The sequence below is a fragment of the Arvicola amphibius genome, chromosome 11 (assembly GCF_903992535.2).
Source record: "Arvicola amphibius chromosome 11, mArvAmp1.2, whole genome shotgun sequence".
Lineage (NCBI taxonomy): Eukaryota > Metazoa > Chordata > Mammalia > Rodentia > Cricetidae > Arvicola > Arvicola amphibius.
In genome coordinates, this window is record NC_052057.2 from 33,936,091 (window position 1) to 33,955,697 (window position 19,607).

Sequence of the window (19,607 nt, forward strand, 5' to 3'; positions counted from 1 at the left end):
TTCTTTTATAGTCCACTTCCTGGATCCGGAAGTATGATCCAGCTTTGTTATTAACATAGCATCCTACTTAGCTTGCTATTGCTGTGATAAAGCACTGACAGAAAACAACTAGAAGAGAGGACTTTAGTTTATAGGTTACAGTCCATCATCCAGGGAAGCCAAGGCAGGAGCTCAAGAGAGGAAACTAGAGGCAGGAAATGAAGCAGAGTCCATGGAGAAATGCTGCTTACTGGCTCTTTATGACTTATTCCGCCTGCCTTCGTATACAGCCTAGGACCATGTACCCCAGGGTGGCACCACCCACAGTTCACTGGTCATTAATCAAGAAAATGCTCCAGCCTAGACCTTGCCCACAGGCCAGTCTGATGGAGGCAGTTTCTCAGTTGAGAGTCCTTCTTTCCAGGTGACTCCAGTTTTGTCAAATTGACAGAGACTAACCAGCACACATATTTATTAAAATTTCATGAGTAGCATTATGAACATAGCAGAAGTCACCAATTTAGTATCATAAAACTGCTATTCAGCAGGTAGAGAGACGAGAGGGTCTTGAGATCAAGTTTGAGGGCAGCCTGGGCCATGTAGTGAGGCTGTGAAAAACCAAAGCCTTTTATGGATAAGTACCTTACTGTGTGTGTGTGTGTGTGTGTGTGTGTGTGTGTGTGTGTGTGTGTGTGTGCGTGTGTGTGTATGTGTGTGTGTAGGACATGAAAAATGAGTTTCCTACAAACTGAGTCCATTAATGACAACAACAAAAATTCTACTTTATTTGTAACAGGGTTCAAAGTAGTCAATTCTGAGTAACAATTTAAAAGCTTGCTTTAGCCAGGCAGTGGTGGCACTCACCTTTAATTCCAGCACTCGTGAGTCAGAGGCAAGTGGATCTCTATTTCCAGGGCAGGTTCCAAAACTACACAGAGCAACCCTGTCTAGAAAAAAAAATTGCAAACAGTAAGGTAGACCTTTTGTATAATTATGAAAAAAATGAATATCACTCGTAGTGTACTGTCAACAAAGCAGGTTCACAGTAAAACTATGCTTATTTGCAAATAAGTAGAAAAATAATTAAGAACTCACTGGTTGATTCTTGTACTTTTAATATCTTGGCAAAATAATTGGTTAATGGATATACTTGTTAAATTACTAAGTAAGATGTTTGACATGTAAAGTCTTAAGTGTAAATGTTTCAATGTTTTATGCTCATGTTAATAGATTTCCCTAGATATTAGGTATTTTATAAAGGAAAACTTGTTAGAATTTTGCACTTCCTATGCCAGATGTTTTCCTTGGGATATTGTGGCACTGTATGGTTCCCTTTGCAAGATAATTTGATGATATTACATGAAAAGAGAACCTGTAACATCCAAAAAATAGGCTCATTTTTTTCTCCCATGAGTACCCCAGCCTCTACCTCTTACATATTCTGCTAATTCCTTGGTATCCTAGAGCTGAAGGCAATTTCTGAAATCCTGGGCTAGGTCACTCTTACAGCCTGACAGTTACTATGCCCAGTAGTTATCCTAACTTAGTTGTAAGTACTATGTACGTACGTAAGACTATGGCCTTACTTAGTTGATGAAGCAACTGAAGTATTCTTGTTATGAACAAACCATTTTACTTTTCCACTTTTCCTCACCTTAATGTTTTACCAGATATATTTATTTGCATTATGACTTGATTTTATAGGACTGTGATGAGAAACAAGGTCAAATTGATCGAGCCATTAGAGGGAAAAGAGCTGTGGAAGAAGAACTCGAGAAGGTATAACTTTCTTAGGTATCTATTTTTTTGCCTCATCACAAAAGTAGTTTTTATTTTTTCAACTTTTTTTTTAACTTTATACCAACTTACTAAGGCTAGACTGGAGTATCGTAAGTATATATAACCAAAATATTATAGGATTGCTATGAATTTTAATTTATGTATGTGTTTGTGTGTGTGTGTGTGTGCATGCACGTGTGCAGGTGTACATGTGCACATGTGTGTATAGAGGCCATAGGTTGGCATTGGTGTCTTCCTCAGTCTTTCTCCACCTTATTTTTTGAGACAGAGTCTCACTGAAACTATAAGTTGCCAACTCAGCTGGAGAGTTGGCCGGCAACCCCAGAAATAACACAAATCTCTCACCCTAGAGCTGGGATTACAGGCACATGCCTCCATAGCCAGCTTTTATGTGGGTGTTTATACAACAGGCAGTTTACTGACTGAGTTATTTCTCTGCCCCAGATTTTTACCTTCTAAGACTGTAGTAATTAGGGGGCTATAGAGATCAGTGGTTAAGGGTACTGGCTGCCCTTCCAGAGACCTGGGTTCGTTTGCTAGCACCATGTGGAGGCTCACAACCATCTGTAACTCCAGTTCCAGGGGATCCAGTGCCCTGTTCTGACCTCTTTAACAAAATACACAACCCCACTTGCAGGCAAACACTCATGCACATCAGATACAATATTTTTAAAGAATATAATAAGTAGATAAAATGCCCTAATGATATTTGAAATAAAAACTTCATCTTAAAAAACTAGTTGCATGTTTTTTCACTAGCAGTGAATGTCCCGTTGTTGTAAAGTGCCTTGAGAAAGAAAGGGCAGGCAAATATGAGCACTCATGCTGAAGATGCTATTTATGTTAGTGACCTGCATAAAAAGGCTAAGTAACTTACACAGTGTTAAAAAACACTAAGCAATGAAGTCAGGATTTGATTTTGAAAGGCTAATAACTCCATGGCATTCAAAGATTGTGATATAGCCATGTTGTCAAAAATCATGACAAAATCAGATAGTAAAACAGTAATTTACAAAGCAAAACAGCTTCATTTTGGAAAATAAGCATATGCAAATCTGCTCCAAGGTAGACACTTGCAGATTTCCTTCATGTTATGTAAGTTCTATTTAGAATGCTGCCAGCTGTCTATCAGACTTCAGGATGGATGTTTTTTAATATTACATGGCCAAGGTTATAGTAGTGCAGTGGAAAACATAGAAGGCATAGCAACTAATTCTCTATTATCCACACAGCAGTGAGCCAAGGCCATAGCACTTGTAGGACTGCAGTCCCAGCAAATAGTGCGGACATACTGCTATTCCAACTCTATGGGAAGGGCGGGGCAGCCTTCCCAGTGGGACAACATAGGTGGCCCAGCAGAGCAGTCTTCTTGAGAGGGCAGTTAGAGGAACTGTTTGTCTGAAAATGTGATCTGGACCTCAGGACCTGCTAGGTAGTTAGTCCGTGTGCTGTAAAAGGAGGCCTAGGCTCTAGCTGACCTGCCCCTGCGAAAGGTAACTCGGATCTTAGCTATGTTGTTGTCCAAGTAACCCAAAGCAAAGTTCTAGAACTTTAAGATCTACTAGTTACCCTAAAACACACTCTTACTTTTGAGTATTTTGGTAGAAGATTTTTTTGAAGAATATTTACTAAATAATTAATACAATTTTTTCTCTCTTTTTCTTTGATGTTTGAGGAAGAAACTTGGGGCCTTGTACATTCTTATCAAGGGCCCTGCTCTACCACTAAGCTGCTTACCCAGCCCTACCACCAGTTGTTTTTAAATTAACGCTTAAAGCATTTTTTTTTAAGTTTCAGCAGCTGTTTTACATTTCTGTAATTAGTTGAATAGTTTACAGTGAGCATGATTTCAAATTTTTTAGTTGTCAGCTTATAGCATTTTATTTTGTAAATGAATCAATCATGGGGTTTTTTTTAAATATCTTACAGTAGGAAAAGGTGAACACACAGTCAAGACTTATTTCTCAGCCTCATTTATTTATTGAGATAATTTCTTCCTATAAGGTAACATTTATAAGCCTCTTCCTCAGATTTACCGTGAAGGCAAACAAGATGAAGGTGATTACAGAAAACTGGAAGAAATGCACCAAAGATGTCTTGCTGCAGAGCGTTCAAAAGATGATCTTCAGCTAAGACTAAAGAGTGCAGAAAATAGAATAAAACAACTTGAAATTAAGTAAGTTTTCTTTGGACTTCCTGCTAACATTTTAAGCATTCAAATGGGTTTTGGTGAATTATTTACCTTTTAAGAGAACTTATAAAAACATACAAATATGTTTTTTATAATTTCTATTTTCATTTTTAATTTGGTGTACAAAATAATGCATTAATGATAGCATTTTCATACTCATGAGCCTTACACTTGTAATTGGTTCCCTCCCACACTGCCCTCATTTATGTCCCTTGCCTACTCTATGGTTGGTTTCCTTCCCACACTAAATAGTCCCCGTTTCTGCTTTCTTCTCCCTTCCCTAAGATACCCTCCTAGCACCCTCAGGGTTCCCATTCCATCTTACATACACACTCACACACAAACACATATGTCATATATACACGTAGTAATGATTATCTTTCTTGGTCTGGCTTGCTCAACTTAGTATGATGGTTTCCAGTTGCATCAGCTTTCTTGCAAATATCACCTCTGTTGCTAATGTCCTTTTATGACCAGTGCCTTTGTATACTACTTCATTGAGAAGTTGATTATTGAAACTTTACTATTTAAAAAGAAAACATAGCTACATGTGTTATAGGAATAAATGACTTTATATAGAATTAAGATTCTATGTTATTGAAATGAATGATTTCATATAGAACTTAAAACTTAGAAGAATGTGGGAAGAACTAGAAAAGCAAAAGTCTAAACAGGACAGAGATGAAGATCAGAGCCAACCATAAGCATTGGAAAGTTAGGGTTGGAATAGAACCATAAGCTATGGTTCATGGTTGTAAAACTGCCATCAGGTAAAAACTGTACATATTAGGAATTTCTCTCCTTATCAGTTATTTTAACCAGTAATTGAGATGTTTGGCTTTTTATTTTGAAACTAGGTCTCATGCTATAGCATATAGCTTGGAACTTACTGTGTAGCCCAGGCTGGCTTCAAACTCAAGGTAATCCTCCTGCCTCAGGTTTCCAGAGCTGGGATAACAAGCATGAACCACCATGCCCAACGATATTTCTATTAAGCCATCTCAATATTAGTAGCATTGCATATTTCCTATGATAACTAGAAACCAGAGTATGTTCAGAGTGACTGGTTATCTGGAATTGAAAGATGGAAATTTCAGAAAATGGGAATGAAAGTTAACAGTATATTGATTGAAACATAAATATTTAAAGAATACCTGATTTAATAATCTATGGCTGAAAAAATTCAAGAAATCAATCTATTAATCTGTACTAAAATAAGCTAAGGTGTTTAACAGGAAATATGCAGATTGTTTTTACTTTAATTTGTGATGTGCTCAGCTGTTGTTTTTTTCTTTGGTACTAACATTAAGTAAAAGTTTGATTCCCAGCTACTTCATCTGCTAACTGTTGGGTTCACATTGTTCTCCTGATGTAGCAATTCTCAACATTAGGGAAAAAATTGAAAGAAATTTCACATTGATTTTCTAAATGAGTTATCGCAGGTCAGCTTGTCTGTCCTTACTTAAAACTGTTAAATTAGATGATTTTACCTGGTATTACATACATTTTGAAACCACGTTAGACTGAAGTAAAAAGAGGGCTGTGGATATAGCCCTGGGCTCAATCTCCAACACCATATTGAAGTGAAAAGAAGTAAGTCAGAATAGAAAAGTCTAAGTTGTAAAATGTACACATATTGATCTTTTTGTTTTGTTTAATTTGTTAAAAAAAAAAAAAAACAGTTCCTCAGAAGAAATATCACGTTCCCATGAAATGATCCAGAAACTTCAAACTGTACTGGAGTCTGAGAGGGAGAACTGTGGCTTTGTCAGTGAGCAAAGGCTGAAGCTTCAGCAAGAAAACGAGCAGCTGCAGAAGGAAACTGAGGACTTGAGAAGAGTTGCTCTGGAGGCTCAGAAAAAAGCAAAATTAAAGGTATTTTCAAAATGAGTTGAATGTATTCTTGGGAAAAAATCAAGGTATAGAGAATATTAATTAGAGTTCTAGTAAAACATTCTTCGGGTTGTGTGTGTGTTTGTGTGTATCTGTGTATGTGTGCACGCACATGTGTGCACCTTCTTATCAGATAATATGAAATCCTAATTCAAAGTATTGAACAGTGGAACTTGGCAAGGTTCCATAACCTCATTGTCTTCTCTTTATATGCACAATTAAAAAGTAGTTATTTTCTAAACACACAACAAACTAATCTTCCTGCCAAAGCAACTTAAGCTGCACTAGCAGAACTGTAGCTTAGACAGCTTTATAGTCTGCCATCCTCTCTCCTCCATTAGCTTCCCAGACACTGAATTTCTTCAAGATCAGTAAGGATGTTGTTTTCTCTCCGAGTCCCTCCTAGCTAGTATAAAAACATCAGCAAGAAGACTGCACAGGACGAAAGTCTTATCTGAGAAAAGTCCTTGCCTTTGACTTTCTCTCCCCTCTCTCTTCAGGCATGTTCAGGAGACAAGAGATGTTCCATCAGCATCTCTTCACCTTCCTCCATTCCATGACATTTTTGTCAATGGCACTAGGTGTTTATAATAAAGATCTTCACCTTCCAGGCCCACAGTGAGGATAAAAAGTACCATTGTTGCACTTTGCTTATTGCTGCTGCAAAGAATCATAAGATGTCATGTTCTGACCTGAATTCCTACCAACATGCAGTTATTGACTATTTTTTATTGCAGATATCCAAGGCTGTGGGCATCCATAAGAGTATGAAATCTGAAAGAAATAGTCATGTATCTTACAAAGATATTTTTACTCTTAAATATATGAAAAGGAAACATATCAGTATAAAGCTACAGTAATTAAGACAGCATCGTCGACATTAGAATAATCATATTGATAAATAGCACAAAATAAGTTCAGAAATAAATTTTGTTTTAATGATGACCTAATTTTGTAGCAGAAGCACACTAGTTCAGTTAGATCCATATTCAAAAGATAAAATGACATTTATCATACCATATATGTAAAGTAATTGTGCTACCTTACAGTAAAATATATGGGCATATATGGGCACACAGCTTTAATCCCAGCACTTGGGAGATAGAGGCAGGTGAATCTCTGAGTTCAAGGCCAGCCTGGTCTGTAGAGTGACCAGGGCTACACGGAGAAACCCTGTCTCCAAAAATTAAAATAAATAAATAAATTACAGTCCATGGTAGTTGTGGTTTCATTAAAATATATATAGATTTCATTTGTGGTGGAGACCAATTGTAAGTTTAACTGCTTACTTGGGTGCTTCGCCCCAAGGTTTCTAAATCTAATAAGCACTCTTTTTGTGTATGACATTGGCTGACACAACTCCTAGAATTCTGAAAGGAAAATGACTGTTCCTTTCACTCCTCAGGTCAGTACAATGGAGCATCAGTTCTCAATAAAGGAGCATGGGTTTGAAGTTCAGTTGAGAGAGATGGAGGACAGTAATCGGAATGCTATTGTTGAACTGAGACATCTATTGGCAGTTCAACAAAAGGCAGCCAATAGATGGAAAGAAGAAACAAAGAAACTTACCGAAAGTGCAGAAATGAGGATCAGCAATCTAAAGTAGGTCCACTCTTAGTAGTTGCTTGATACTTGTTTTACAAATCAACAAAGTAAGTTTACTATTAATAATTGTTGAACAATTGATGTTTTACAGAAGAAATGATTTTAACCTGTAGTTTACTGTTCTGCTCTATTTGTTTTGTTTTGTTTTTAATGTATGATTTTGAGGAGCGGGTGACAGGTCTCTCAGTCAAGTACTAGCAAGCATGGGCACCTAAACTTGATCCCCAAAACCCACATTTAAAAAAAAGCTAGTTATGGTGCCGTGTGCACCATATTTATGAAGAGACAGATAGATACTTGGCCTCATTGGCCAGCTATCCTTGCCTGCTTACTTAGTTCCTAATCAGTGAAAGATTGTCTCAAACAACAAAAAAAAAAAGTAGATGACACCCATGGTTGTCCTCTACCTGCACAGACAAACACATATACATACACATACTACACAACCAGGAGTGTAAGTCTGGATGTTATATTTTTACTCAGAAAACATTCATTGAAGTGCTATAAAATATTCAGCATGGGGCCGAAGAGACAGCTCAGTGGCTAAACTGCTCGCAGCCCAGTCATAATCCCCAGCACGCAAGTACCAAGCTAAGTAAGCTGGCGGTGTGCACCACCACTGAGAAGAGGGCATCCTGGGCCTGGCCAGCCAAAATCAGTAAGCACCAGGTTCACTGAGAGATACAGAGTAACTGAGGAAGACATTAGATGTTGACCTCTGACCTCTGCATGGATACATACCTACACACAGAAGCATACACTGCACACACACACATTTTAAAGAGAAAGAAAATATGGCATTATAAATCAAATAAAGTACCTTGTTTTTATTAATTTAATGAATATTCCACATAATACAGTGGTTTGGGGATGACACCGAAGCATAGAATCTTACATGTATGTATTTAACACATGTAACGTTTAGAATTCATTTGGCTTATAAAGTCTGAAATGTTTTCTCTCTCACCCTTTAAGAAAGTTTTCATGGACCAGTGGCATGGTTCAGCCAGTAAAGGTGCTTGTGCGCAAGCCCAGCAACCTGAGTCCCGACCCCAAGTCCACACAAAGGTGGGAGGGGAGGACTGACACCACATGTAAGCACTGACCTCGACCACTAGGAGCACGCCTCCCTCGTGGAAGTCCTCTGGGAAATGCTGAGTTTAGGTTTCTCTTTTCCCAATGAAGAATCCTTCTGTTTACCCCGTAAGAATTTGGTTTGCATTAGGTCCTGGGCCATCATCTTAAGACATTGTCAGTAGCACTGCCATGATGCATGGGGGTGCTGCTTTGTTACCTAGCACCATAGAGTTGTCCACTGCACTCCACACACTGGGGCACATGCACACACATAACAAATAATTTTTACAGAAAGTTTTCTGATGCCTCCTCAGAAAGAGCTTGAGATTGTTCCAGTGACCTGGGATGCTCAAGAGTTTCGAGATGAAATTGTTGAGTTTCTATCCACTTAAAAGTTGAAGTAGATGTTATGAAATGAACTGCAGAAAACATGAAATTGTTCTAAAAAGAGTAAAGTGTGTTTTTAAAACAGACCATAATGGGTAGAGTGCAAAGGTAAAGAGACCCATACTGCCAAGGATCCAAAGAGAAGAGGGTGTAGGGTGAGTGGGATTTTGTTTGGTTTGTTGACTAATTGGCTTGATTTGGTTTGTGGGCTTTGGGTTGTTTTGTTTTGGTGTTAGGGTGGTATATAAAATTTGTGTTGAGGGTGCGGGGCACACTTGCCCATGTGTGCCTCTGGAAGCCAAAACTTGATGTTGGTATCTTTTCAGTCACTCTCCACCTTACTTTTAAGGCAGGGTTTTATCATTGAACCTAGAGCTGGTTGGCCAGGGAACACCAGTAATCCTCCAGTCTGCCCCCTGCTCTGGGCCTACAGATGCACAGTCATACCTGTCTCTTTACTAGGGTACAGGGATCCGAATTCAGATCCTCATGCTTGTACAGTAAACACCTGCCCACTAAGCCATCTTCCCAACCCCAGGACTAAGCTTTCAAGGGTTGAAAATAACTGGTTTGCTTTGTGCCATGTTGAGTATGAGCTTCCCAATAGACACTTTAAGTCAGGCTTTTAACTGTTCTTAAACATGTGGCATTAGAGGAAGGATTGCAACAGAAGCTGTAAAGGTGAGAATCATTTGTTGTGGGAGGCTGATTGTTCATTTTCGGCTGCCCTTACCTGAAATATTTACACAGAAAACTGTATTAATTACAACATTGCTTGGCCAATGACTCTGGTGTATTTTAAGCAAGCTCTTTCATCTTTAATTAATCCATTTTTATTATTTTTATTTTAACTTGAGGTCGTGGCCTACCAACAAAGTTTTGGCTGACAACTCCTGTCTTTTTCCTCTGGTGGTTACATGGCTTCTCTTGACTCCACCTACTTTCTCTATTCTGCTAAGCCACTGGCCGAAACAACTTTATTTATTAACTGATAAAAGCAACACATAGCCAGAAGGACTTTCCACACCAATCATTGACATACAAATTATGTTTAAAGTCTTAAAATGAGAATACTGTGAGTGTGCTATGCCAGAAATACAAACACATTTGTGTCTTTCTATAATGTCAGAATTTATTAACAATAAACTTACAAGCAATGTTAGTTTTAGTGACTACAGTTTAGAAAATAATTCCCATTTCCTTCGGTAGCTGGCTATTCACAATCACAACCTGTGATTTTATTCTAATCATCATTAACATTAACTCTCAGATCACACATTAGACTTCATACACATGGGCGGGGACGGGGGGAGAGGGAGAGGGGGAAGGAAAAGAAAAGAGAGGGAGGAGGGAGGGAGGGAAGAGGAGAGAGAGAGAAAGAGAGAGAGAGAGAGAGAGGAGAGAGGAGACTGACTTTGTCTGTAGACAGAGATTACAGATGACTACAAAAGGATTAAAGAGGCCACAGAGCTCAAAGGGCCTTGCTAGAGGCAGAGAGCTGCTATACATACAAAGAGAGCCACAGCAGGTATTAATAAGATATTAACTAGACCATTTAAAGAGCTGCTGAAGACACAGAGCCCCAGGACTGCAGGGTCAATCAGTCAAACATAGACAAGAGAACCTTCAAGGTGAGATACAGGTCTGATCTGGATAGATGGGTAAACAGATGTGTAGATAGGAAAGAAATTCAAATGGGTCGCATTGAGTCCCAGCCTCAGAGACAGTGAGGAGTTCTCTGCCTGTAAATCCTATCAGACAAACACACACACACACACACACACACACACACACACACCACTTAGTGCTGAAATGTCAGGCCATCACCAGTTGTTGGTGTGGTGTATTTTGATAAGTTGTCAGTCCTGGTTTTTTGACATGATTTTAACGTACTCCTCCCTGTGCCAAATGTTATCAGTTTACTTTGTTAAATTTATGGGGGTACTTTTTTACTTGCAGGATTATTTAGCATGCCTCATAGTATATCAGGGACATGGATTTAGGTGTGGCTCACCCTTCCCTGAGAGGGAAACCTCTGGAACCCCAGGTCAATTATAGGATGTCTGTATTACTACACCCTTTCTCTGAATAATGGCAGAACCACATCCTAGATGTGAAAGGGGGTAAATGTCCTCCATGATACAGACAGTACTGGTTCCAGTGTTCTGCTTGGTTTTCTAGTTGTTCAGGTTTTTTTTTCATCACTTTTTTGTTTTAATAATGTTGAGGTCAACATCCCAACATGGAGGGGGAAAGTCTCATGATGCCCCCCTTCTTAAATAAAGAGCTTTTGACAGTTGATGGTTACTTAGGGAAGAAGAGAACACACTTCGGTTGATGTTCCTACTCTTGTACATATATGGTTAGCACAAATTGGACTCAGTGAGTATATTTAAGAACAAGACGAAGACATGAAGTTGAAGTGGGGTGAATTTGATCAAATTCATTGTATACAGGTATAAAATTTCATAAAGAATCAATAAAAAATATTTTTAAATATTCCATTCCATTTAGTACAGTGGTTCATGTGTCTTGCTGCAAACTGGAGGTCACTTGATCATGTGGCCAGGCAGTGACATCATCTTGAAAGTTAAAATAGACTGTAGCTACAGAATATTATCAGAACTACTATGGGGAATTACTATCAGAGTCATTTAAACTAATGTTGCATGTATATGTCACGTTTTTAATTAAAGGACTTTTACAGTTAATCTTTGGCTAAAAAGTATTACTATACTCAAGTATTTTAAATCTTTACCTTGTACGACATACAGTGAAGCAAGATGCAGATCTGGGAAGGAAAGAAATGGAGTTTTTCAGTTAGTTGTAATCAACTTCTTGATTGAGCAGAGCACACCACACAGGTCCTCAGAGGTTCAAAGTCCTCTCACGATCTTCTGTTCCTCTTTGTGCTTTCTGCTTGAGGTTCTATATATGAGCTCTCTGCTTTCTGCTCCAATAGCTATGCCTGCTGCCATACTTCCCCATCATGATGGTGATGGACTCTTATCCCTTTGGAGCCCTAAGCCTCAAATAAACTCTTCTGTAAGTTGCCTTGGTCATGGTGTTTTATCAAAGCCATAAAAAAGTAACTAATACAGTCACCTCAATTGCCATTTCATTGAGGAAAGAGAAACTGTCAAAAGAGGATTCCAGTTTGTGTTACTACAAATATATTCTTTGAATCTGTTCTCATCTTCCCTGTTGTCACAGTGTATGTCCAGGCCCCAGTGTAGGCCAGCCTCTCCTGTCATCCCTAGATTTCATTTCTGTTTTGTTACATTGCCTCCTTCTTGGAGTCCCAATTAAATATTAAGAATCTTTTTAAAATCGGTTCTCTATAAAAATAGCATAGCACCAAATAGTGGTTAAGTACACTGAGAGAGAAATAAATAGAAACACTCCATGAAATAAGAGATTTAAAACAAAATAACCAAACATCAAAGGTGCAGTCCTACTTAAATGCAATTTAAGCCTAAAATTTTATTTGGATATTCCCCTTTTGCTGCTCAGATACTCCCAGATGTTCATATGGGTAACAAACCTATCACTTGCCTATAAAGTTGAATCCAGGAACTCTGACTGAATCTTGATTTTCTTTTGTTTTTCTATTTCAAAGCTTTCCTTTCTATCCATCTTTAAAGCCAAGTCTTATTTAAGTGACCTCCTAAACCCAAAATGTGGGGCTTAAATGAGAATACCCCTTTTAGATTCATGTTTGAATATTTAGTTCCCAGTTGGTGCAACTGTTTGGGAAGGATTGGGAAGTCTACCCTTGGAAGAAGTATGTTACTGAGGGGCTTAGGATTTCAAAAACCATTTCCTGTGTGCTATATGCCTCTTGCTTGAGGTTTGAGATGTGAGTTCTCAGTTATTCCCGCCACCATGCCTTTGCTCTGTCATCATGGACTCTATAACTATAAACCAAAGTAAATGCTTTCTTAGCTACATTTCCTAGGTTGCGGTGTTTTATCATAGCAATAGAAAAGTAATGAATACACTAAATTATCTAAAACTACCAAAGTTGTAGTAATGTGGTGATTTCTTCTACATCTTAGAAAAAAGGGAGAAAAGGAAAAAATATATTTCTCTCAAATTTAAGAAAATTAAACCCTCAGGGAAACAGAAGCAAGCACATCTCTGTGAGTTTGAGGCCAGCCTGATCTACAGAGTGAGTTCCTGGACAGCCAGAACTGTTACACAGAGAAACCCTGCCTCAAAAAACCAAAACAGAGAGAATTAAACCCACTATCAGATCAAACATGGGCAAGATTGTTTGTTTTTTTTTTCTCTGTTTGTTTGTCTTATACATTTAAACTCGAGAGGCATTTGTTGCTACATTCTGACAGGAAGATCAGAATTGAAGGTCATTCTTAGCTTCGTAACAATTTCACAATAGAAGCCTAGCCAATCTGACCCTGTCCAAACAAAAAAGGTATAAAGAGCTGTTGACATTAACTCAAAGCCAAGATACCACTACTGGGAAAAGAACTCGTTTACTTTTTTTTGAGAATGATTCACTGCATCTATCTATATCACTCCTGTCTCTCTCCCTCTTGCTCAGACTCCTATTGTATCACTCCACCCCAGTTCATTCACAAATCCATGACCTTTAATTGCTATTGTATTAGACGCACAGCTCTGCAACCTATTGAGTCCCATTTAGCATTGATTGTATGTACATGTGTTCAGGGCTACCTACTTGAGATAGGATGACCTCCGAGCTGGTCTCTAGAGAAAACTAATTCTCCCTCTCTCAGCAACCATTGATCACCTATATCTCTTCATCTGGGGGTTGCATCTTGTGGAAATTCCCCCAACCATGTTGGCCCCACAACTGATGTTGTCATTATGTATGTCTTCTTTAGGCATCTGTGTTGTTGAGATTTCGTGATAATATCCCTGTCGTGTATAGAAGATACTGTCTTGAAACATAGATCCTGGTTCTCTGACTTTTACAATCTTTCCACCTCTCCTCAGTATTTCCTAAGCCCTAGGTATAGCAATTGTGTTATATATGAACCAGTTGACATTTTGGTTGTGAGCCCAGGCTTTAACTGATGATCTATTTCTCCAGCCCTTGATGTACCAATTGAGAATTGAGCACCCCACAGTTACTTATTCTCTGCATTTTGACCAGTTTGGGATCTCTGTAGTAGCCTCTGTCTCTTCAAACAGAAGCTTCTTTGATGCAGGATGAGAACTCCACTTAATCTAGAGGTATATGGATAAGTATTAAAATACAATTAAAAGCTTATATTGATTTAGAAAAATGGCAGTAGTAAGTTGTCTTCTAGGATTCGGTAACCTATCTAGCTATGAGTAGTTTGCTAGATTTACAATACTAGGCATGAATTCTTTCCTATTGAATGGACTTATTGTAAATGAACATTTATAAATAATATTTGGGAATATGTATTACTTTTACTTCCTTAGAATAAAGAATTCTTTGTAATCAAAACACAAAACGTAAAGCCCCAAAAAAGGAAAAGAGTAACTGACTTAGCCAAAAGTAAAAATGAAAACCACTATGAAGAATGATACTCAATAAAGACAAAAGACAAATAGCTTACTTAAAAAGGAAGCACAGGTTAATTTGCAGGAAAGTGGATAGCCTAAGAGAAGAACAGACACACGCATGAACGGCCAGCTCTCAAGAGAAATGCAGAATGTCAACTGGCTAGTTCAGCCTCACTGTGCCTTGAAAAGAAACAAACCTAGACAATAGTTTTATCCAGAAAAGCTAGTCGAAATGTCAAATAGAGCTGACATCCAGTGTCTGCAGATGTTTAGAGAAATAGGAATAGGCATGCAGTGTTGGAGAGGTGAACTGGCAAATCCTTCTGTAAGAGAATGTAGCAGAACTTGTGCTAATATGCAGTCAATCAGGCACAGTCTTTGGCCATGGCTCTTAAAAGAACAAACCTACTTTAGTCTGATCTCACATCATTCTTCTCATATTATGTCCTGACTTCTATACAGTGTCAGAGTGGCTTTTCTAAGAAGTAAATATGTTCCTAACCCTGGCCACTTTACAGCTTTATTGTTGGTGTGTTTATGATTTTTTTACCTCTGCCTTACTTACCTGTACTCTGCCTCTCTATCTCTGTTATGTTCCTGTGTTTTAGCCACACTTAGCCACCACATCTAAACAAAGTGTGGATAGTGAGCCCTTCTTCAGCAGCTTGAAAAGCCACTGGCCTGGAAATAATAATGATTTAGCAAGACTAGGGTTCCTCTTTTTAAAATTATCAAATAAATACATATATTTAAAAACAGAAAATGAGTAGTATGCCAAAAATTTTAAATAAGCCAATGTGATAATTAATGAGTAAATTCCTGTGTATGAGTAGACAAGGAAGTTTCTGTGAAGAAGTGAATTATAAGAAGGTTTAAAGTATCCATATGAGCATTCCAAACAGAAAAAAGAGCTTGCTTGAAGATCCAGGATAGGCATACACTTGATTTGTTAAATGCAAAATAATTGTATGCAAACCAAAGGCAGAAAAATAGATGATGAGGTCAGGTTTCAGCAGTGTGTTAATGCTAAGTTCAGCGACTCTTGAACTAATCAGGAGAAGGTTTTTCATACTTAGGGCATGTATAAGATAATTGACTAGGGAAGGTCTGCTGCTACAGCTTCTACTGTTTTGAACATGATTTTTCTGAGATCTCAGCCACAGAAGAGGACTGGAAATGGAGTGTGAGTCCTTGCTGGCCCAGCTCTCTTCCTCTTACCTCCTTTGACCAGAATCAGTTATATGGACCCACTGTACCTGTAGAGCACAGGAGTCTGGGCAGTGATGGACCACAGGTAATGTGTCTCTCAAGCTATGGACAGGAACTGATTATGTAGGACCTTACTGTAGCTATGAAAGAAAGCCATTGGATAATTTTCAAAGCTAAGTCACCTGATCTGGTTATTTTGTTTTCAAATAAAGCTCATTCTGGTGATCATATGAAGAATAAGTGAATATCATGGAAATACCTTAGAAGGCTATTGAAAAAAACATCAGTAAGAGAGAGCATTGATTTAGGAAATTAAATTAATGCAGCCATGACGGGAAGCATGGGCATCCATAAACTTAAAAATAGAAGTGGAGTGTGATACAGCCAGCTCAGTAAGGAATATGACCCAAAGGAAAGGAAATGTAATTGCTATAGCAAAGAGGTCCTGCACTCCCATGTCCCATGTTTGTTGAACATTATCCATAATAACCTAAATGTGCACAATTCAGATGTCCATAAGTGGTTAATGGATGAATAAAAACTGTATGTCTGCTTGTTTGCATGCTCGCAATGGAATATTAATCTGGCATAAAATAAAAATGAAATCAGTTGTAGTGGAATTGCTAGAAGATATTATATATTAAGTGAAATAAGCCAGGCACAGAAAGGCATGTGAGAACTTCGTATGGGAAAGCTAACAGCTTGGCCAAGTGTCAGTAGATAATAGAGTATTGGTCACTAGAGGCCAAGCAGCAGGGTGAGAAAGAGGGTAAAAGTTGGATAACAGGTACCATACTGGTTGCATACCTGAGATGTCTCACTGTGTCACACCACAGTGAGGTCACTGCTCGTTTTTGAATTGTCACTCCCCATCCCACAGGTTTTACACTTATGAGTCAGTTGTTTAAAGCAAATAGAACAGTAAAGTTTTCACATGCAATTATTCATGTATTTCGTGAGAGTCAAGGTATTGGTATATAGATGTCAGAGAATGGCTGGAATAATTTGGTTTTCTTACCATGTGGGTTCTGGGATTGAACTCATGTTTTTAGGCTTGTCACCAAAAACTACTAATCACCACTGAGTCATATCTCAAGCCCAACAGTAAACATTTAAGGTTAGAATTTCTGAATTCTTATATGTGTTTAAAATTGATAGGGGGTAGTATCTCGAGAAGAAAGGTAAAAACAGAATCATTTTGTGTCTTGTTTTAGAATTATTAGATTCTTCTGATAGTTGAATATAGGATAAGAAGAAACACTTGCCCACACTTCTGGCAGAAACCTTCTATCCCAGCAGAGGCCAGGCCACTCCAGCCAGAAGACCAAAGGGAAAACAGAAACCAAGGAGAAAAACACCCATCTAGCAAAGACAAACCCAGAAATCAGCACCTAGGCCTGTAATCACTCTAACTCCAGATGCCTAAATGTCAATGTTAGAACACAAGCAGCCATAGCCAGGGCAATATGTCACCATCATAGCCCAGCCATCCCATTACAACAAGCCCTGAATATTCTAACATAGCTGAAGCACAAAAAAAAAAACAACCGACCTTAAGACCAACTTTATGAAGAAATGAATAAATCCCTTAAAGAAACTGAGGAAAAGATAATTTTAAAACATGGAGGAATTCAGTAAAAAAAATCCCTTAAAGAATGTCAAGAAGGCCAAGAAGAAAAACAGTTGAAGGAAACAAAACTATTCAAGGCTAAAAATGGAAAGAGAAGGAATAAAGAAAATACAAACTGAGGGAATTCTGGGGATGGAAAATCTAGAAAAGCAAAAAGGAACTCCTGACACAGCATCACCAACAGAATGCAAGAGATTTGGAAGAGAATTTCAGAACTGGAAGACACAATAAAAGAAATAGCTACATGGATCAAAGAAAATGTTAAATCCAAAAAACTGTGGACAAAAATAAATCCAGGAAATCTAGGAAACTATAAAAAGACCAAATCTAAGAATAATAGGAATATAAGAATATTGTCAGCTCAAAAGAAATATTTTCAACAAAATTATAGAAGAAAATTAACCTAAATCTGGATATGCCTATAAAGGTTCAAGAAGCTTACAGAACACCAAATATATTGGACCAGAAAAGAAAGTTCCCTAGCCTCATAACAATCAAAACACTAAACACAGAACAAAGAAAGACTATTAAAAGCTGTAAGAGAAAAAGGCCAAGTAACATATAAAGGCAGACTTATTAGAATTATACCCAGTTTCTCAATGGAGACTCTGTGAGGAGGGCCTACACAGATGTGCTGTAGGCCACAGATGCCATCCCAAACTACTATAAACCAGCAAAACTTTCAATCACATTGCTGAAGGAAAAAAAGATACTCAAAGATAAAATCAAATTTAAATAATATCTATCCATAGATCTGGCCTATAGAAGGTACTAGAAGGAAAACTCCAACCAAGGAGGTTAACTACAGCCATGAAAGCACAAGCAATAAATAATCTCACATTATTGTAACCCACAGAAGGAAAACACGTATATGCACAGTACCAACAAGAACTACTACAACAAAATAAAAGGAATTAACAATCATTGGTCATTGATATCTCCCAATATCAGTTGGCTCAACTCCTCAATAAAAAGACACAGACTAACAGGGTGGATGCAAAAACAAGATCCATCATTCTGCTGTATACAAGAAATATACCTCAGCATAAAAAATAGACATTACCTAAGAGTTCTAAAACTTATGTCCCTGAGAAGCAAACTGGTGTTGCTATTCTAATATCTAACAAAATAGACTTCAAATCAAAATTAATTTTTCAAAGGAAAAATCCACCAAGGTGATGTTTCAATTCTCAACATCTATGCCCCAAACATTTGTAAAAGGAATGTTACTAAAAATTATATCAGACATCGACCCTCACACACTAACAGTGGGAGACTTCAATACCCCACTCTTGTCAATGGACAGTTCATCAAGATAGAAACTAGAGAAATAATGCAATTAACAGATGTTATAAACCAAATGGACCTAACAGATATCTACAGAACATTTCACCCAAACACAAAAGAATATTCCTTTTTCTCAGCACATCATGGAACCTTTTCCAAAACTGACCACATACTCAGTCATAAAGCAAGTCTTAACAGATACAAGAAAATTGAAATAACCCCCTGCATCCTATCAGACATCCATGGACTAAAGCTAGATATCAACAACAGAAAGCCTACAAATTCATGGAAACTGAACAACTCCATACTGAATGGTTCAAGACAGAAATAAAGAAGGAAACTAAATATTTACTATAATTCAATGAAAATGAATGTACAACATACCCCAACATAGGGGACATGGTGAAAGTTGTGCTAAGAGGAAAGTTCATAGCATAACGTGCCTTCATAAAGAATTTGGAGGGGGCTGGAGAGATGGCTCAGTGGTTAAGAGCACTGCCTGCTCTTCCAGAGGTCCTAAGTTAAATTCCCAGCAACTACATGGTGGCTCACAACCATCTGTAATGAAGTCTGGTGCCCTCTTCTGGCCTTCAAGCATACACAAAGACAGAATATTGCATACATAATAAATAAATATTTTTTCAAAAAAGAATTTGGAGAGACCTCATACTAACAACAGCACACTTGAAAGTTCTAGAACAAAAAGGAAGCAAAGGCACCCAAAAGGAGTAGATGGCAGAAAATGATCAAACTGAGGGCTGAAATCAATAAAATAAAAACAAGAGAACAATACAAAGAATCAATGAAACAGAGTTGGTTCTTTGAGAAAATTAACAAGATAGACAAACCCATATTCAAACTAACAACAAAGAGAGAACAAAATCAGAAACAAAAAGGGAGATATAACAACAGATCTAAGGAAATCCAGTGGACAATTTCTTGATAGATATCACTTACCAAAGTTAAATCATGATGAGATAAACAGTGTAAGTATACCTATAAACCCCAAGGAAAGAGAACTAAAACCAG

The 19,607-nt window shown here is 37.9% G+C and overlaps 1 protein-coding gene across 2 annotated transcripts in view; it reads left to right on the forward strand.

Moving 5' to 3' along the window:
- The window catches only part of Sclt1 (sodium channel and clathrin linker 1), a 108,201-nt gene that overhangs the window by 70,689 nt on the left and 17,905 nt on the right, over window positions 1-19,607 (forward strand). For both annotated transcript variants that reach the window (XM_038347758.1, XM_038347759.1), the window contains 4 exons: window positions 1,684-1,758; window positions 3,810-3,955; window positions 5,653-5,845; window positions 7,269-7,465. In XM_038347758.1, the coding sequence (XP_038203686.1) occupies window positions 1,684-1,758; window positions 3,810-3,955; window positions 5,653-5,845; window positions 7,269-7,465 (611 nt within the window). The remainder of the gene's footprint in view (window positions 1-1,683; window positions 1,759-3,809; window positions 3,956-5,652; window positions 5,846-7,268; window positions 7,466-19,607) is intronic.